General features: G+C 44.0%; 1 protein-coding gene across 1 annotated transcript in view; it reads right to left on the reverse strand.

Annotated features, from left to right (window-relative positions):
• The window catches only part of LOC311101894 (phospholipid-transporting ATPase IB-like), an 86,678-nt gene extending 69,890 nt beyond the window's left edge, over positions 1-16,788 (reverse strand). Inside the window, exons 1-5 of the mRNA XM_084143130.1 lie at positions 16,650-16,788; positions 9,455-9,554; positions 9,156-9,254; positions 8,898-8,943; positions 7,295-7,335 (exon numbers count right to left, since the gene is read on the reverse strand). Coding sequence (XP_083999256.1) covers positions 7,295-7,335; positions 8,898-8,943; positions 9,156-9,254; positions 9,455-9,554; positions 16,650-16,750 — 387 coding nt within the window. The 5' untranslated portion in view covers positions 16,751-16,788. The remainder of the gene's footprint in view (positions 1-7,294; positions 7,336-8,897; positions 8,944-9,155; positions 9,255-9,454; positions 9,555-16,649) is intronic.
• Between the last annotated feature and the right edge of the window lie 4,415 nt (positions 16,789-21,203).

Here is a 21,203-nt window from a genome sequence, read left to right on the forward strand (position 1 = left end):
TTCAACTGTGAGAGACGGAATCTAAAACAAAAATCCAGAAAATCACATTGTATGATTTTTAAGTAATTAATTTGCATTTTATTGCATGACATAATCAATCAATTTTATTTTATATAGCCCTTCTTACATCAGCTAATATCTCGAAGTGCTGTACAGAAACCCAGCCTAAAACCCCAAACAGCTAGTAATGCAGGTGTAGAAGCACGGTGGCTAGGAAAAACTCCCTAGAAAGGCGAAAACCTAGGAAGAAACCTAGAGAGGAACCAGGCTATGAGGGGTGGCCAGTCCTCTTCTGGCTGTGCCGGGTGGAGATTATAACAGAACCATGCCAAGATGTTCAAAAATGTTCATAAGTGACAAGCATGGTCAAATAATAATCAGGAATAAATCTCAGTTGGCTTTTCATAGCCGATCATTAAGAGTTTGAAAACAGCAGGTCTGGGACAGGTAGGGGTTCCATAACCGCAGGCAGAACAGTTTAAACTGGAATAGCAGCAAGGCCAGGCGGACTGGGGACAGCAAGGAGTCACCACGGCCGGTAGTCCCGACGTATGGTCCTAGGGCTCAGGTCTCTCAGTTGGCTTTTCATAGCCGATCATTAAGAGTTGAAAACAGCAGGTCTGGGACAGGTAGGGGTTTCGTAGCCGCAGGCAGAACAGTTGAAACTGGAATAGCAGCAAGGCCAGGCGGACTGGGGACAGCAAGGTGTCATCATGCCCGGTAGTCCTGACGTATGGTCCTAGGGCTCAAGTTCTCAGAGAGAAAGAGAGAACGAGAGAATTAGAGAGAGCATACTTAAATTCACACAGGACACTGGATAAGACAGGAGAAGTACTCCAGGTATAACCAACTAACCCCAGCCCCCCGACACATAAACTACTGCAGCATAAATACTGGAGGCTGAGACAGGAGCGGTCCGGAGACACTGTGGCCCCATCCGAAGAAACCCCCGGACAGGGCCAAACAGGAAGGATATAACCCCACCCACTCCGCCAAAGCACAGCCCCCGCACCACTAGAGGGATATCCCCAACCACCAACTTACAATCCTGAGACAAGGCCGAGTATAGCCCACAGAGGTCTCCACCACAGCACAAACCAAGGGGGGGGCGCCAACCCAGACAGGAAGATCACGTCAGTAACTCAACCCACTCAAGTGACGCACCCCTCCCAGGGACGGCATGAAAGAGCACCAGCAAGCCAGTGACTCAGCCCCTGCAACAGGGTTAGAGGCAGAGAACCCCAGTGGAGAGGGGAACCGGCCTGGCAGAGACAGCAAGGGCTGTTCGTTGCTCCAGCCTTTCCGTTCACCTTCACACTCCTGGGCCAGACTACACTCAATCATATGACCTACTGAAGAGATAAGTCTTCAGTAAAGACTTAAAGGTTGAGACTGAGTCTGCGTCTCTCACATGGGTAGGCAGACTGTTCCATAAAAATGGAGATCTATAGGAGAAAGCCCTGCCTCCCGCTGTTTGCTTAGAAATTCTAGGGACAATTAGGAGGCCTGCGTCTTGTGACCGTAGCGTACGTATTGGTATGTACGGCAGGACCAACTCGGAAAGATAGGTAGGAGCAAGCCCATGTAACGCTTTATAGGTTAACAGTAAAACCTTGAAATCAGCCCTTGCCTTAACAGGAAGCCAGTGTAGGGAAGCTAGCACTGGAGTAATATGATCAAATTTCTTGGTTCTAGTCAGGATTCTAGCAGCCGTATTTAGCACTAACTGAAGTTTATTTAGTGCTTTATCCGGGTAGCCGGAAAATAGAGCATTGCAGTAGTCTAACCTAGAAGTAACAAATGCATGGATTAATTTTTCTGCATCATTTTTGGACAGAAAATTTCTGATTTTTGCAATGTTACGTAGATGGAAAAAAGCTGTCCTTGAAACAGTCTTGATATGTTCGTCAAAAGAGAGATCAGGGTCAAGAGTAACGCCTAGGTCCTTCACAGTTTTATTTGAGACGACTTTACAACCATCAAGATGAATTGTCAGATTTAACAGAAGATCTCTTTGTTTCTTGGGACCTAGAACAAGCATCTCTGTTTTGTCCGAGTTTAAAAGTAAAAAGTTTTCAGCCATCCACTTCCTTATGTCTGAAACACAGGCTTCTAGCGAGGGCAATTTTGGGGCTTCACCATGCTTCATTGAAATGTACAGCTGTGTGTCATCCGCATAGCAGTGAAAGTTAACATTATGTTTTCGAATAACATCCCCAAGAGGTAAAATATATAGTGAAAACAATAGTGGTCCTAAAACGGAACCTTGAGGAACACCGAAATGTACAGTTGATTTGTCGGAGGACAGACCATTCACAGAGACAAACTGATATCTTTCCGACAGGTAGGATCTAAACCAGGCCAGAACTTGTCCGTGTAGACCAATTTGGGTTTCCAGTCTCTCCAAAAGAATGTGGTGATCGATGGTGTCAAAGGCAGCACTAAGGTCTAGTAGCACGAGGACAGATGCAGAGCCTCGGTCTGACGCCATTAAAAGGTCATTTACCACCTTCACAAGTGCAGTCTCAGTGCTATGATGGGGTCTAAAACCAGACTGAAGCATTTCGTATACATTGTTTGTCTTCAGAAAGGCAGTGAGTTGCTGCGCAACAGCTTTTTCTAAAATTTTTGAGAGGAATGGAAGATTCGATATAGGCCGATAGTTTTTTATATTTTCCGGGTCAAGGTTTGGCTTTTTCAAGAGAGGCTTTATCACTGCCACTTTTAGTGAGTTTGGTACACATCCGGTGGATAGAGAGCTGTTTATTATGTTCAACATAGGAGGGCCAAGCACAGGAAGCAGCTCCTTCAGCAGTTTAGTAGGAATAGGATCCAGTATGCAGCTTGAAGGTTTAGAGGCCATGATTATTTTCATCATTGTGTCAAGAGATATAGTACTAAAACACTTAAGTGTCTCTCCCGATCCCAGGCCCTCGCAGAGCTGTGCAGATCCAGGACAGCTAAGCCCTGGAGGAATACGCAGATTCAAAGAGGAGTCCGTAATTTGCTTTCTAATGGTCATGATCTTTTCCTCAAAGAAGTTCATGAATTTATCACTGCTGAAGTGAAAGCCATCCTCTCTTGGGGAATGCTGCTTTTTAGTTAGCTTTGCAACAGTATCAAAAAGAAATTTTGGATTGTTCTTATTTTCCTCGATTAAGTTGGAAAAGTAGGATGATCGAGCAGCAGTGAGGGCTCTTCGGTACTGCACGGTACTGTCTTTCCAAGCTAGTCGGAAGACTTCCAGTTTGGTGTGGCGCCATTTCCGTTCCAATTTCCTGGAAGCTTGCTTCAAAGCTCGGGTATTTTCTGTATACCAGGGAGCTAGTTTCTTATGACAAATGTTTTTCGTTTTTAGGGGTGCAACTGCATCTAGGGTATTGCGCAAGGTTAAATTGAGTTCCTCAGTTAAGTGGTTAACTGATTTTTGTCCTCTGACGTCCTTGGGTAGGCAGAAGGAGTCTGGAAGGGCATCAATGAATTTTTGTGTTGTCTGAGAATTTATAGCACGACTTTTGATGCTCCTTGGTTGGGGTCTGAGCAGATTATTTGTTGCGATTGCAAACGTAATAAAATGGTGGTCCGATAGTCCAGGATTTTGTGGAAAAACATTAAGATCTACAACATTTATTCCATGGGACAAAACTAGGTCCAGAGTATGACTGTGGCAGTGAGTAGGTCCAGAGACATGTTGGACAAAACCCACTGAGTCGATAATGGCTCCGAAAGACTTTTGGAGTGGGTCTGTGGACTTCTCCATGTGAATATTAAAATCACCAAAAATTAGAATATGATCTGCTATGACTACAAGGTCTGATAGGAATTCAGGAAACTCAGAGAGGAACGCTGTATATGGCCCAGGAGGCCTGTAAACAGTAGCTATAAAAAGTGATTGAGTAGGCTGCATAGATTTCATGACTAGAAGCTCAAAAGATGAAAACGCCATTTTTTTTTTTGTAAATTGAAATTTGCTATCGTAAATGTTAGCAACACCTCCGCCTTTGCGGGATGCACGGGGAATATGGTCACTAGTGTAACCAGGAGGTGAGGCCTCATTTAACACAGCAAATTCATCAGGCTTAAGCCATGTTTCAGTCAGGCCAATCACATCAAGATTATGATCAGTGATTAGTTCATTGACTATGACTGCCTTTGAAGTGAGGGATCTAACATTAAGTAACCCTATTTTGAGATGTGAGGTATCACAATCTCTTTCAATAATGGCAGGAATGGAGGAGGTCTTTATCCTAATAAGATTGCTAGGGTGAACACCGCCATGTTTAGTTTTGCCCAACCTAGGTCGAGGCACAGACACAGTCTCAATGGGTATGGCTGAGCTGACTACACTGACTGTGCTATTGGCAGACTCCACTAAGCTGGCAGGTTGGCTAACAGCCTGCTGCCTGGCCTGCACCCTATTTCACTGTGGGGCTAGAGGAGTTAGAGCCCTATCTATGTTGGTAGATAAGAGGAGAGCACCCCTCCAGCTAGGATGGAGTCCGTCACTCCTCAGCAGGTCAGGCTTGATCCTGTTTGTGGGTGAGTCCCAGAAAGAGGGCCAATTATCCACAAATGTTATCTTTTGGGAGGGGCAGAAAACAGTTTTCAACCAGCGATTAAGTGCTGAGACTCTGCTGTAGAGCTCGTCACTTCCCCTAACTGGGAGGGGGCCAGAGACAATTACTCGATGCCGACACATCTTTCTAGCTGATTTACACGCTGAAGCTATGTTGCACTTGGTGACCTCTGACTGTTTCATCCTAACATCGTTGGTGCCGACGTGGATAACAATATCTCTATACTCTCTACACTCGCCAGTTTTAGCTTTAGCCAGCACCATCTTTAGATTAGCCTTAACGTCGGTAGCCCTGCCCCCTGGTAAACAGTGTATGATCGCTGGGTGATTCGTTTTAAGTCTAATACTGCGGGTAATGGAGTCGCCAATGACTAGGGTTTTCAATTTGTCAGAGCTAATGGTGGGAGCCTTCGGAGTCTCAGACCCCGTAACGGGAGGAGTAGAGACTAGAGAAGACTCAGACTCAGACTCCGACTCGCTACATAATGGGGAAAACCGGTTGAAGGTTTCTGTCGGCTGAATGAGCGACACCGGTTGAGCATTCCAACAGTATTTCCCTCCAGAAGCCATGAGAAAGTTGTCCGGCTGCGGGGACTGTGCGGGGGGATTTATACTAACGTTACTGTCTGTACTTACTGGTGGCACAGACGCTGTTTCTTCCTTTCCTACACTGATATTGCCCTTGCCTAACGATTGCGTCTGAAGCTGGGCTTGTAGCACAGCTATTCTCGCCGTAAGGCGAGAATTCTCCTGTATATTATGAGTACAGCGACTGCAATTAGAAGACATCATGTTAATGTTACTACTTAGCTTCGGCTGTTGAAGATGTTGAAGATGTTGATGAACCACGTCCAGATAAAGCGTCCGGAGTGAAAAAGTTGAATAAGGGAAAAAAGTTGCGATGGAAAATAACGTAAAGTTGGCAGCTAAAACGCACAGGAAAATGACTCTTCTGTCTCGGGATAAACGTCCGGGGTGAAAAAGTTTAACGAAAAAAGATGAGTGAGGACAAAACTAAAAAGTTGGTAAATTTGTTGAACACAGAGATTGATTAAACGTTTATTAAAAGTAAAACGTGAATAGTTTGGCAGGTAGCCAAGTAGCAACAAACAGCACAGCAACAACAGCACGGAGACAATGCGGAAGCGAGACATAAGTATTTGATCACCTACCAACCAGTAAGAATTCCGGATCTCACAGACCTGTTAGTTTTTCTTTAAGAAGCCCTCCTGTTCTCCACTTATTACCTGTATTAACTGCACCTGTTTGAACTCGTTACCTGTATAAAAGACACTTGTCCACACACTCAATCAAACAGACTCCAACCTCTCCACAATGGCCAAGACCAGAGAGCTGTGTAAGGACATCAGGGATAAAATTGTAGACCTGCACAAGGCTGGGATGGGCTACAGGACAATAGGCAAGCAGCTTGGTGAGAAGGCAACAACTGTTGGCGCAATTATTAGAAAATGGAAGAAGTTCAAGATGACGGTCAATCACCCTCGGTCTGGGGCGCCATGCAAGATCTCACCTCGTGGGGCATCAATGATCATGGGGAAGGTGAGGGATCAGCCCAGAACTACACGACAGGACCTGGTCAATGACCTGAAGAGAGCTGGGACCACAGTCTCAAAGAAAACCATTAGTAACACACTACGCCGTCATGGATTAAAATCCCCCTGCTCAAGTCAGCGCATGTCCAGGCCCGTTTGAAGTTTACCAATGACCATCTGGATGATCCAGAGGAGGAATGGGAGAAGGTCATGTGGTCTGATGAGACAAAAATTGAGCTTTTTGGTCTAAACTCCACTCGCCGTGTTTGGAGGAAGAAGAAGGATGAGTACAACCCCAAGAACACCATCCCAACCGCGAAGCATGAAGGTGGAAACATCATTCTTTGGGGATGCTTTTCTGCAAAGGGGACAGGACGACTGCACCGTATTAAGGGGAGGATGGATGGGGCCATGTATCGCGAGATCTTGGCCAACAACCTCCTTCCCTCAGTAAGAGCATTGAAGATGGGTCATGGCTGGGTCTTCCAGCATGACAACGACCCGAAACACACAGCCAGGGCAACTAAGGAGTGGCTCCGTAAGAAGCATCTCAAGGTCCTGGAGTGGCCTAGCCAGTCTCCAGACCTGAACCCAATAGAAAATCTTTGGAGGGAGCTGAAAGTCCGTATTGCCCAGCGACAGCCCCGAAACCTGAAGGATCTGGAGAAGGTCTGTATGGAGGAGTGGGCCAAAATCCCTGCTGCAGTGTGTGCAAACCTGGTCAAGACCTACAGGAAACGTATGATCTCTGTAATTGCAAACAAAGGTTTCTGTACCAAATATTAAGTTCTGCTTTTCTGATGTATCAAATACTTATGTCATGCAATAAAATGCAAATTAATTACTTAAAAATCATACAATGTGATTTTCTGGATTTTTGTTTTGGATTCCGTCTCTCACAGTTGAAGTGTACCTATGATAAAAATTACAGACCTCTACATGCTTTGTAAGTAGGAAAACCTGCAAAATCGGCAGTGTATCAAATACTTGTTCTCCCCACTGTACATATATTTAGCAGATGTTATTGCGGGTGTAGCGAAATGCTTGTGCTCCTAGTTAGGAGTTTTTCCATGTTCAGGTCGTGTGTTGTGGAAAGAACTGTCGGCTCCATCTGTAACCACTAGTCAGACTGGCTGTTGAGAGAAGAGGATGAGTGTAATGTTACCTGTTTCCATATGATGGTCTGCCAGGCTCCATTCCTCAGAACTGAGACACAATGACAACAGAGCTGTTAGCCTATACACTTCATATACTGCTGCTCTTTCCTAAAGCACAACTGTCTATTCCTTAAACTAAACTCAGCAAAAAAAGAAACATCCCTTTTTCAGGATCCTGAAAGGGTTTAAACACTGTTTCCCATGCTTGTTCAATGAACCATAAACAATTAATGAACATGCACCTGTGGAACGGTCGTTAAGACACTAACAGCTTACAGACGGTAGGCAATTAAGGTCACAGTTATGAAAACTTAGGACACTAAAGAGGTATTTCTACTGACTCTGAAAAACACCAAAAGAAAGATGCCCAGGGTCCCTGCTCATCTGCGTGAACATGCCTTAGGCATGCTGCAAGGAGGCATGAGGACTGCAGATGTGGCCAGTGCAACAAATTGCAATGTCCGTACTGTGAGACGCCTAAGACAGCGCTACAGGGAGACAGGACGGACAGCTGATCGTCCTCGCAGTGGCAGAACACGTGTAACAACACCTGCACAGGATCGGTACATCTGAACATCACACCTGTGGGACAGGTACAGGATGGCAACAACAACTGCCCGAGTTACACCAGGAACGCACAATCCCTCCATCAGTGCTCAGACTGTCCGCAATAGGCTAAGAGAGGCTGGACTGAGGGCTTGTAGGCCTGTTGTAAGGCAGGTCCTCACCAGACATCACTGGCAACAACGTCGCCTATGGGCACAAACCCACTGTTGCTGGAACAGACAGGACTGGCAAAAAGTGCTCTTCACTGACGAGTTGTGGTTTTGCTCACCAGGGGTGATGGTCGGATTCACGTTTATTGTCGAAGGAATGAGCGTTACACCGAGGCCTGTACTCTGGAGCGGGATCGATTTGGAGGTGGAGGGTCTGTCATGGTCTGGGGCGGTGTGTCACAGCATCATCGGACTGAGCTTGTTGTCATTGCAGGCAATCTCAACGCTGTGCGTTACAGGGAAGACATCCTCCTCCCTCTTGTGGTACCCTTCCTGCAGGCTCATCCTGACCCTTCAGCATGACAATGCCACCAGCCATACTGCTCGTTCTGTGCGTGATTTCCTGCAAGACAGGAATGTCAGCGAAGAGCCCGGATCTCAATCCCATTGAGCACGTCTGGGACCTGTTGGTTCGGAGGGTGAGGGCTAGGGCCATTCCCCCCAGAAATGTCAGGGAACTTGCAGGTGCCTTGGTGGAAGAGTGGGGTAACATCTCACAGCAAGAACTGGTAAATCTGGTGCAGTCCATGAGGAGGAGATGCACTGCAGTACTTAATGCAGCTGGTGGTCACACCAGATACTGACTGTTACTTTTGATTTTGACCCCCCCTTTTGTTCAGGGACACATTACTCCATTTCTGTTAGTCATATGTCTATGGAACTTGTTCAGTTTATGTCTCAGTTGTTGAATCTTGTTATGTTCATACAAATATTTACACATGTTATGTTTGCTGAAAATAAACGCAGTTGACAGTGAGAGGACATTTCTTTTCTTGCTGAGTTTACATGGAATTCACTGATGAAACTGGCTAGCATGGGCACACACGTCCAATACCTGTGGTCTTTTTCTTGTTGACTGTGTTGTCTGCCTTGTGTCTTTGCTGTAAAGAGACAGAGAGGGGGTGTTAGTTCCTTATGAGTCCCCTCCCTTTTTCTGTCACATTAGACGCACAAGAATGGCACAGTGCTGGCTAAGCCATTGTTTTGGAACAGAGGGGGAGATTTAGAAACTCTGCAGGGTGTTGTTCCACAGCGGGGGAGCTGAGCTGTGTCTGTTGAGCTGTGACTGTTGAGCTGTGTCCGTCCTACTTACATAGTCCTCTATGATCTCTTTGATCCCGGCCACAGTGAGGATGAAGATGAGTGGTACCAGGGTGGTGTAGCGACCCGTAGGAGACACATCAGGGATTTGCTGAGAGGAAGAACACAGAGACAATGTTGAGAAAACACTGACGGTTTGGTTAGACACGGTCAGGTTGTCAATGCAGGTTACAGATAGAAATGTAATGGACAGAGCTGATTCGTTTTATAGTTCTACGCGACAGAGAATATTATCTTCTCTAGACAACACATTTGACGTTGCGCCCTCCACCTGTACTGGGCGTGGCCTACCTGCATCAGGGCGATGAAGAGGAAGAAGGCGTTGGCGGCGCGGCGGATCTGCTCATACAGGAAACGAGGCAAGAAGGTGAGCACCCCGTACTTAGTGGTACTGAGGAGAAGTAGAAGGAGGAGAAGGAGGAGGAGGAGGAGGGGGGATACAGGGAAGACACAGGGTTAGTCACCACGGTAATGAAGCACAAATATGCACACCAAAAAAGTAATCCCCCTTGGGCTCTGTATATACTGTAGACAAAAATAGGGAGTTTGATTTTATTTTGCAGAAACTTTCTTGTGGTCTCTAGGGTAACACATATGTAGTCACTAGAGTTAAATCCCTTCTTCAAAACATTCTTTAAAAATCTCCACTAAAATTATCGATGCACATGAAACCCCATTAGAGAGACAATACAATTAGACTCAAAATGTCCTCTGGCGGTGAAACGGGAATATTTAAGATGAATAAAGTTAATATTCAGTTAATAGGTATTAACACAATGCTTAGCATATATTTTTTCCCTTTTCTGTAATGCACATGATTTCCAGTGTTCTATTTGTGACACTCATTTGTGTACTGGTTGATGGTCACTAGACCTGTTACTGATGTTCTGGATTGTTCTTATATCGTTTTACAGTGGCTGAGGACACACTGATTCTTATAGTACTGATGACAATACAGTGGGGAAAAAAGTATTTAGTCAGCCACCAATTGTGCAAGTTCTCCCACTTAAAAAGATGAGAGAGGCCTGCAATTTTCATCATAGGTACACGTCAACTATGACAGACAAAATGAGAATTTAAAAAATCCAGAAAATCACATTGTAGGATTTTTTATGAATTTATTTGCAAATTATGGTGGAAAAATAGGTATTTGGTCAATAACAAAAGTTTCTCAATACTTTGTTATATACCCTTTGTTGGCAATGACACAGGTCAAACGTTTTCTGTAAGTCTTCACAAGGTTTTCACACACTGTTGCTGGTATTTTGGCCCATTCCTCCATGCAGATCTCCTCTAGAGCAGTGATGTTTTGGGGCTGTCGCTGGGCAACACAGACTTTCAACTCCCTCCAAAGATTTTCTATGGGGTTGAGATCTGGAGACTGGCTAGGCCACTCCAGGACCTTGAAATGCTTCTTACGAAGCCACTCCTTCGTTGCCCGGGCGGTGTGTTTGGGATCATTGTCATGCTGAAAGACCCAGCCACGTTTCATCTTCAATGCCCTTGCTGATGGAAGGAGGTTTTTACTCAAAATCTCACGATACATGGCCCCATTCATTCTTTCCTTTACACGGATCAGTCGTCCTGGTCCCTTTGCAGAAAAACAGCCCCAAAGCATGATGTTTCCACCCCCATGCTTCACAGTAGGTATGGTGTTCTTTGGATGCAACTCAGCATTCTTTGTCCTCCAAACACGGCGAGTTGAGTTTTTACCAAAAAGTTATATTTTGGTTTCATCTGACCATATGACATTCTCCCAATCCTCTTCTGGTTCATCCAAATGCACTCTAGCAAACTTCAGACGGGCCTGGACATGTACTGGCTTAAGCAGGGGGACACGTCTGGCACTGCAGGATTTGAGTCCCTGGCGGCGTAGTGTGTTACTGATGGTAGGCTTTGTTACTTTGGTCCCAGCTCTCTGCAGGTCATTCACTAGGTCCCCCCGTGTGGTTCTGGGATTTTTGCTCACCGTTCTTGTGATCATTTTGACCCCACGGGGTGAGATCTTGCGTGGAGCCCCAGATCGAGGGAGATTATCAGTGGTCTTGTATGTCTTCCATTTCCTAATAATTGTTCCCACAGTTGATTTCTTCAAACCAAGCTGCTTACCTATTGCAGATTCAGTCTTCCCAGCCTGGTGCAGGTCTACAATTTTGTTTCTGGTGTCCTTTGACAGCTCTTTGGTCTTGGCCATAGTGGAGTTTGGAGTGTGACTCTTTGAGGTTGTGGACAGGTGACTTTTATACTGATAACAAGTTCAAACAGGTGCCATTAATACAGGTAATGAATGGAGGACAGAGGAGCCTCTTAAAGAAGAAGTTACAGGTCTGTGAGAGCCAGAAATCTTGCTTGTTTGTAGGTGACCAAATACTTATTTTCCACCATAATTTGCAAATAAATTAATTTAAAATCCTACAATGTGATTTTCTGGAATTATTTTTCTCAATTTGTCTGTCATAGTTGACGTGTACCTATGATGAAAATTACAGGCCTCTCTCATCTTTTTAAGTGGGAGAATTTGCACAATTGGTGGCTGACTAAATACTTTTTTCCACACTGTATGAATACTATGTGATTCTGTAGCAGCTGGCAAAGTTACTGCCTTCTGTTTTGACTTCGTACACTCCTCTCAGGCTGATGTTTAGAGAACATTGAGTACTGTCTGATTAGAATTTAAAGGGCCTGTCTCCAAGAGCTGCATGTTGCAACTTGCAATTGAACTGAAATGATTTTGATTGATGTTATCAACGACTACTCTCCCTTTTGTTCAACTGGAAATTCCTGTTACAGGTAGCAAAACATAACCGGATCTGGTAGCACTTTACTTGATATCCAGCGTCATAACCATGTCATACTATGGTCATAAAACTGTCATGAAACATTTAGACCTGTTGTGACATATATTGTGTTATTTTATGGATGGTTATGACACCTACATTAGAGTGTAAAAACCCACAAAACTTACCACACAAGGCAAAACATTCCATTACACCATAGCCTACGTGTCAACAGTATGTTTAAGTTATATAACATTTTCTGAAATGGACCATATTAAATGATCATTGTAATTGAACACACATTGATGTCAGACATGCACCTACCCCAATGCTCTGTTTCTGATGACTGGGATGAATGCAGGGGCAGAACAAGACACCCTCTTTGTGACTGATGACTGACATAATGGCATGTGCCTGGATAGGCCTATCTGGCTTATATGATTATGATGTCATAACGCTTCTTGACAGTGTCATAAAGTGCATTTTCTTAGTCCAAGTAAAGTGACACAGGATGGTCATAACGCTTCTTGACAGTGTCATAAAGTGCATTTTCTTAGTCCAAGTAAAGTGACACAGGATGGTCATAACGCTTCTTGACAGTGTCATAAAGTGCATTTTCTTAGTCCAAGTAAAGTGACACAGGATGGTCATAACGCTTCTTGACAGTGTCATAAAGTGCATTTTCTTAGTCCAAGTAAAGTGACACAGGATGGTCATAATGCCTCTTGACAATGTCATAAAGTGTATTTTCTTAGTCCAAGTTAAATGACACAGGATGGTCATAATGCTTTATCACAGTGCCATAAAGCGTATTTTCTACAAGTTATAAAATAAATAAAAACATGACTGTAAAGAATTCATTACAACAACAACAAAGAACTTAAGAAACAAACTTTCAAACGAAAGGAAACTTCTTGGCAGGGAAAAAATACATTTGAATAAATGTGGGTTTTGACACTCTTATGTAGGTGTCATAACCAGCCATAAAATAATGCAATATGTCACAACATGTGTAAATATATGGGTCATTGACCATTTATGACAGGTTTTGACAAGTTATGTCAGCTGTTATGACATGTTATGACATGGTTATGACCATGGCATAACGCGTTATGATGCTGGGTGTCAAGTAAAGTGTTACCAAGGATCTATTATGGGCTGCACACCTTCACACCCCCGCAAATGGACCGAACCTCACTATTCAAAGCTTTATATTTAGCCAAACCTCCTAAATAGGGGTGTATGATGCCTTGGAAGGCTCACCTTGTCAGTCAATCACCTGTATTGATCAGACAACAGCAATCATTAGCATTGATAATAGCCAGCAGCTATAAGAGCTTTTTGAGAGACAATAATAAATATATCAGCCTTCCCTTCAGGGTCCATCTTTATCCTGGCCAATATAGCTAACTCAAGGGTGTGTTAATGTGTGTTTGTGTGTGTGTGTGTGTGTACGAGAGTATCTAAATCCTCCATCATATGTAAATCTCCTTGGAGACGAGCCCACAGTCACACACAAAGACCAGGATATCAAATACCAGACGTAACAGCAGCTGCTGAACCGGATACACACACATGCACACGTGCACACACACATACACACCTTTTTCTGGTATCTCAGTGTGTTGAGATAAACACATCTGATCCACCCGTTAAAGTTGCTTTTATCTAATCTAACAGACAAATGATACCACAGACACACACTAGTTTTGTCATAAATGAGTTGGTTGCTAGTGTTCGCTGTGTAGACAGGAAATGCAGTTTGAATTGATAATGTGGCCATGTAATTGTGATGGTAATGCTCGTATGATATTAGGGCAGCTTGTGGTTGTGATAATTACAGTATATTGACATGTGACAGAAGCTATGGTGGTTGTCTGAGTGTTACTGCGGTTACTGTGTTTGATAATGAGTTATGATTGCCCCTAGAGGCTGATCTATGGTCAGTTTTTACATTTCTTCCCTAATGGTTAAGGTTAGGAAACTGCCGAGTTTAAGCTGATTCTAGAGCTGTGCCTAGGGACACCATCTACATCAAGTTTTTGTTAATGGTGGTTGTGTTGCTGTGGCGACTGATTGACAGGTGTAGGAGATTTTCACTCATGCACAGGGTCACAGAGACACAGGGACACAGGGACACAGGGACACAGAGACACAGGGACACAGAGACACAGGGACACAGGGACACAGGGACACAGGGACACAGGGACACAGAGACACAGAGACACAGAGACAGGGACACAGAGACAGGGACACAGGACACAGGGACACAGAGACACATAGACAGATAGACACAGGGACACAGGGACACAGAGACACAGGGACACAGAGACAGGGACACAGAGACAGGGACACAGGACACAGAGACACAGAGACACAGGGACACAGAGACACAGAGACACAGGGACACAGAGACAGGGACACAGGGACACAGGGACACAGAGACAGGACCACAGAGACACAGGGACACAGGGACACAGGGATACAGGGACACAGGGACACAGGGACACAGGGCTGTGAATAAAACATGTAGTGAAGGCAGAGAAGAAGTGGTGGAAGAGGAACATAGAAGAGGAGAGGGGATCAGAGCTATAGGAACTTAATCTCAGATTAATCAATAGGAGCAGTGAAGCCATAAAACACAAAGCACAGACATACACATGGCATGTCTCCAGAGCCAGACTGTCCAATCACTGGCCAAGAAAAGGCCTGGTGATCCAATAAGACAAATTGACGAAGGCCCACCTTAATCTCATTAACGGACCTGAAATTGGCCCCTATCAGAGCAGAATGTAATCTCCTGACAGTAAAGACAGATCGATGAGGTGTATTTGCCGACTGACGACAGGCTTCGACGCACGTAACTAGGACCTGATGGATTCTATAGGCGCCAGGGTAATGTTCAGGAGAGCATAGCCTCCTAAATGTTCCAGATAGAGGGGAATAGTAGGGCATATAGAGCAAACATGATGTCCTATTCTACATAAGAGAAGCATAACTATTCTATTTGTATTCTGACATTGCTGCACACCACTGAACTCAACACTATCTCCTCAAGCCAACATAAATACGTTGAGGGGTAATAACAAATGTAAACAATCCATTGGTACCCTGGTGGTGTGAAGTAGAACCAAACCACAATACTACTGGTCTGCAAGGATATACGACTTCACATTTATAGCTCCAGTGTCGTCGTCACCATCGAATATGCAGCCGACAGCTGGGGGAGTGTTTGTAAAAGAGATTCCCCACAGATGGAGATTCCATTTGGGCCCTACCCATAACCCTGCCCATGAGAGATAGCCACACACCAAAACATTCACCAACTGGTTGTGAATGTTGTCGCTTTAGAGACTGGATTTGTTTAGGCTAGATCCCCTGCTTTCCAGGGTTGGGAACAATTACATTTCAATTCCAGTCAATTCAGAAAGTAACCCAAATTCTAATTCCAATTTTTTCCTCATTAAAAAGCATTGAAGATAATTGTTATTGTAATTTCAGTGTACTTCCTGAATTTACTGGAATTTAAATGGAATTGACCCCAACCCTGCTGTTTCCCAGTCTACCAAATTGAAAGTAGGCCTACAATACAAATGTATTGTGTTTAATTGAAGCCAAAACTCTGTCTCCAACTAGGCTTTTGGCATTTCGGAATGAGTATCCATTTTAAAATGTAGTATGAGAAGGTTGTTTGCTTCATCTGGTCAGGACAGCACAGAGTAACATGACCAGTGACCACACTGGGATCATACAGTAGATCTTGTTAGATTTGGGGATATTTTTCCTGAGCAAAACAAATTCCCTTCAAACTTTGGAAACTGTTCTATTCTATTTAATTTCAAGCTAGGCTACTTAATGTCTACCATTACTACCTGAAGCAGTTCTATTAACTCTCTGTAGTTACTTTTCTTTCAGTGCCTGCTTTAAAAATACTGGAGTCATTATTGATTAAAGAGATAGTTCCCCCAAATTACAAAATGACACATTGGTTTCCTTAACCTGTAAGCAGTCTATGGACAAGGTATGACAGCAATTAATGCTTTGGTTTAGTTTCCCTGGCACTGTTTCCATATGCTAACATTTTAGCATTTGTAGCACAAATCCCATTCAAGTCATGGGACCAGTATTAGCATTTTTTGCGCATCATGTCCAAATCAACCGAAAGTATCTAAAATTGATTGTGAAGTTCAACAAAGTCATTTATAGATGTTTTGATATGATGTGCGAAAAATGCTAATATTGTTCACATGACAGTAGCCTAAATGTTCATGTCAAGCACTTTCCCCAGACTCACTAACAGGGGAGTCTTAAAACAACAACCCTTTGATGCCTTTCTCCAGTCATTGAATACATAATTGATGATAATTTACTGTTCCATAAATGGCCCATTATCTCCTATAGCCTATCAATAATTAAAAAATGTATATAATTTAAAAAAAATAAAGTGGTTATCCCACTGGCTATAAGGTGAATGCACCAATTTGTAAGTCGCTCTGGATAAGAGCGTCTGCTAAATGACGTAAATGTAATGTAAATGTATCTCAAAAACTATTTAACAAAAACAAAATGAAAATAAGAAAACAAATTCCTAAAACAATAAACAAACTATATTGTAGGCAATCATAATATCACAAACCGTCTGGAAAGATATTTGAAGTCTCTATTCAGGGACTTGATGATAATGATGCTGTAGCCAGATGAAATCTTACCTGACATGGTTATCACAGAATTTAGTGTTCTGAGGTTGGTTGAGCAGAATCGTCCGCGCCGTGGCATCTATTGGATCCGCCTGAGAAGTAGTCCCGGACATCTCATCATCTGCCTTGCGGTAGCCGGCAGATGAGCAAGAGGGTCCTGCACCGTTCGATTGATGGGAGAAAGGTGAAGGTAAGTAAGTGTGTGTGGGAGACAGAGACATAAGAGACGTGGTTTACAGTTAAAAAGTGGAGGGCAGAAACAACGGGTAGGTAGGGCTAACTGTATGCTGATGTAAGCTGGCGGAGTGGCGGTCGATGTCAATGACGTCCCGTCCCCCCCTCCCCATTCCAAACAGCCCCTCTTCTTTCAGTGCGTTCTCGCCTCGCTCGATGCTATTGCTCCATCACCAATACACACACAAGCCGCTCAACGCCCACGGGACCCCCTATATAGAATGTGCTGAGGGATGCACAATGGTCAAACAAACAACGTGGGTTTGACTCCTTTTATCGTTGCGGAAACCTTGTGTATTTGTTTATCTAACACCAGGGGGACTTGTTACATCGTCCTATGTGCGCACAGAGCACCTGCATTATCACCCAAGAGAACCTGATCCGACGCTGCACTGCTTCCCTACTGGGTCCCCCCTCTTTTGTAGTTTCCTCGTTTAAAATCAAGGCGAAGCTGCGATCAGCACGACTTGCACACACACTGAGCGTCGGAGGAACATTTTCCATCATCGGGCTGCGCTAAATAATGGAGGTGGGAGAGAAAGGCAAGCAGGTCTGGACGTGACGGAATAGTTTACCCAGCTGACACAACGAGCCCCGGCGAGAACAGATGGAGCACGCCAGTCACTCGTCTCCTTTCCCTCGGCCTCGCTGTCGGGTAAGCTCCCGACTCCTGGTTGTGAGAATATCCCAAGCCCACAGACCTCCACCGCCTCCGTTTCATCGGGCCGACTCTAATGGTCTAGAAAAGGCTTTTTCTCGGCGTGGCTCTTAATAATTGTCTCCCTGCAACAAGGTTAGATGATGCTCCTACACCAGACAACGACCCCAGTCTCCGGTGGAGCCTTGACTACGGGTGTTCACATCTAAGGGCGGGCTGAGGGCTTCGGATTTAAAGGGACAGTAGCCCCATGAACGAGGCTGGTATAGTGTCTGCTGTCTGACACTTTTTTGCAGGCTCGTTTTACCAGTTTATATTACGCTTGTAAGGGGACGCGTCATCCATCAAGAGATCACGTTCCTCAGTTTCCCACACTGTTTTCTGGGGCCTTATGAGATTCAGTCACTACATTCACTATTCAGAGAAGGCTATATGAAATCATAGGCACAAACTGCAATATTGGCCCTACTGCAGCTCAATTTCTAACTCACTTCAGGTTCTACTCCAAACTTCACCAGCAATACAATTAGCAATCAATTCTTACAAGATTGGGCCCTGTCTGGATCGCATTGTGGGGCTGAAATTGAAAACATCCATCATTATTCCATCAATAATTCAGAAAAAGAATAAGAGCCAGCAGAGCTTTGGAGGGTCGATGTCCCTCTGTATTGAATCAGTCAGAATAGGGTGTTGGTTTCCCCAGAGAGGCCTATCAATGGGCCACAGCCAACATGGACAGAACCTTGGCCCCTGAGTTCTACAACCATATATTTCAATCTAATAACATTACGAAGTTATTTCTGTATATAGCCTCTGTCAAATGACTAGGCTGAAATGGCCCGGTTGAAAGCAGAACAGCTGTTCATTAAAGCCCCTGATAGCATCACTATTCATGCACATCCTGTTTTCCACTGGAATGGGGACAGAGTAGTGGAGATAACAGTAAGGTCTTGTCAGGCAGATCAGGTAAGCATCCAGCGTGCAGGAAGGGACATTAGAACCACATACAGGTGCCACAGTATGTGCAGGCTTAAAGCCAATTTATCCTTGATCAGTAGATGTGGTCGGAGGCTCCGTATGGAGGGTGTGACGCAATTGTGGAGCCTCCGGAGGCTTGCAGAGGCCAAATTGAGCTCCGTACCACATCGCCTTGCGCCTCCCAAATGTTGTAACAATGCGGAGGGCTCCGTAGAGCTCCGCATTGACATGATTGGTTGACGGTAGGTGGGGTCAGGAGGTCCTGTATAAACACAAACTTACTTCCTTGACAACTTCCTTCACAACAGCTCTGCTCAACAGCTCTACGCTGCACCGTGAAGTGCAATACGTATGAATGCCCTGACTTCTGCAGAGGCCATATCACCGTAAATGCTTCACGGCCAATGCAGATGTCAGATTGACCATGCAGCACCTTTTAGGATACGTTGAATTAGGTGCTAGAGCTGGTCTGGAACAAAATCCTGCACACATAGTGGACATCCAGGGCCAGATTTTCCAACCCCTCATAAAGATTCATGCAGGGAACCTCCTGGTCGTCTGGGGACAGTTCAAGGAGACAGAAGGGGTCAAAGGTCATCTGAGAAAACTGATCACTGTGGTCACGTTCCCCTGCTCAGACGTTGCATGCACCAACCAATGGTTGCGTGCCACGTCATCACCTGTGCCATCGCATATGATGTGGTTAGCTGATACGTAAAATACCTATCCAGGCGTTTTAAGATCTGGCATGTGTCAGCAACACCTGAGCAGAGGAGCGCACCCTGTGTCTCCTCTCTTAGTGGGTTATTACCCAGTAACCAACAGGCCAATAAATCATATATCTCACAGCTCATTGGGGAGAGAGAGGAGGAGAGGAGGTTGTGATCACGTAGGAGTGTACATTTTTAGCTGAGGATGCGCCAAGGTGAAAGACAATGGAGTGAAAACGGAATAAGACAGCTACAGGACTGGTTACATTATGATTAGGGCTGTCCCCGACTAAAAGAAGTATTGGTCGAGTGAAAGTTGTCTGTTCTTTCGACCAGTCGATTGGTTGAAACATTTTAACATGTATTTTTCCATATATAGACACAGCCTATCTGTTTAATAAAATCAACTATGTATGCATTGAGCTTGCCTGATGCTTTAATAAGCGCTCTGTTTGATGAAATAAGACACACATGACTCAAGAGGGATCAAGATAACCAGAAGAAAAAACCTTAACCTGTCCTGACCATCCTCCTCCCGGTCCTACTGGCTTTCATTACTCTCCTACAGATGCCTGTAATAGGTTACACCACGAGTCAGCAAACTTTCTCATGTGGAATGCCAATTTATCTTACCATTTCTACCGAACTGTGTGCCAGTTATGGCTTTCATATGCACATTTTCGTGGAACAGTTTCATTTAATTTATAATAACATCTTCGTATCTCAAAATCATTGTCATGTGGTTAATCAAAATTCAATCCAAATCTAAATGAAAATGACACAAACCTAAAAAGTAACTTCTATTGCCATTGCCAACTACTGTATGTAAAAATTGCCTATAAAGCCAACAAATAAAAAGATTGCAGCCTGCAGGTAGAAAATATCCTGATAAAAATAAATATCCTATAAATCACATTGGCTATGCATGGCCTGTCTGCAACTAACTTGAAACATTATATCAACTATCAACTTGCTCGGGACAGACACAGCTGTATGCTACTTGCACAAGGGATAAGAAGTAATCCTATTTTATGATGTTTCCAATGGATCAGAGCATGACATTTTTCCCTTTTCACGCTGAGTGGTTATCAAAAGGGAGAGAGCTGGAAAGATTTTTCAAATACATTGAGGAACTATTGTCATTCTCAATGGATGTAAAAACAGACTTTGTTTGCTTGCTGTTTGAGGTGAAGAAAACACTACTTTGAGAAGCTCCACAGCTCATTAATGGTGGTGCGTTAAGCCAATCAGAAATACTATCAGATCCCCAAATGGGCACATTTATATGGCTATATTTGCACGCAGGCCAGGTAGCCTATAGGCCTACTTCTATTTGTAATCAGGTGCGCATCCTTACTCAACATTGACAGGAGCGCTCCAAACAAAAGTCAATGACTAAACTGACAAAACTCGTAAATGGAATGAAATAAACCAAAACGTACATCTTACAGGTGTAGCATTGGTTGTGCGCTCTGCAAACAATGTATCCACTCCGACAATGAGAACGTAAAAGACTGGAATAATATTATATTGAATGTATTAACAGACATTACCATAACCAACCAAACAAACATTGTAGATTAGAAATTATAGGAATTAATGGTACATGTACTACTGGTGATATATGTAATGGGGAATTGATAGACTAACAATCAAACACAAACAATTCAAACAATGAAGTTATGAATCAATGAATGTGCACAAATTGGCGGTAGAGAGCGCATTCTGGAGAGAGACGTGCATTGTGCAACCACACTCCCCTTATTCTTGGACTGTGCCATCCCCACGGCCGCCGCAATGGATTAGTTCACTGAGATGGGCGCGAATAAGACAGGTGTGCCATAAAAATAAATAAATAAATAAATATAGGCTGTATATATATATATACACTGCTAAAAAAAATAAAGGGAACACTTAAACAACACATCCTAGTTCTGAATGAATGAAATCATCTTATTAAATACTTTTTTCTTTACATAGTTGAAT

This window comes from Coregonus lavaretus (genome assembly GCF_964263955.1).
Source record: "Coregonus lavaretus genome assembly, chromosome: 2".
NCBI lineage: Eukaryota > Metazoa > Chordata > Actinopteri > Salmoniformes > Salmonidae > Coregonus > Coregonus lavaretus.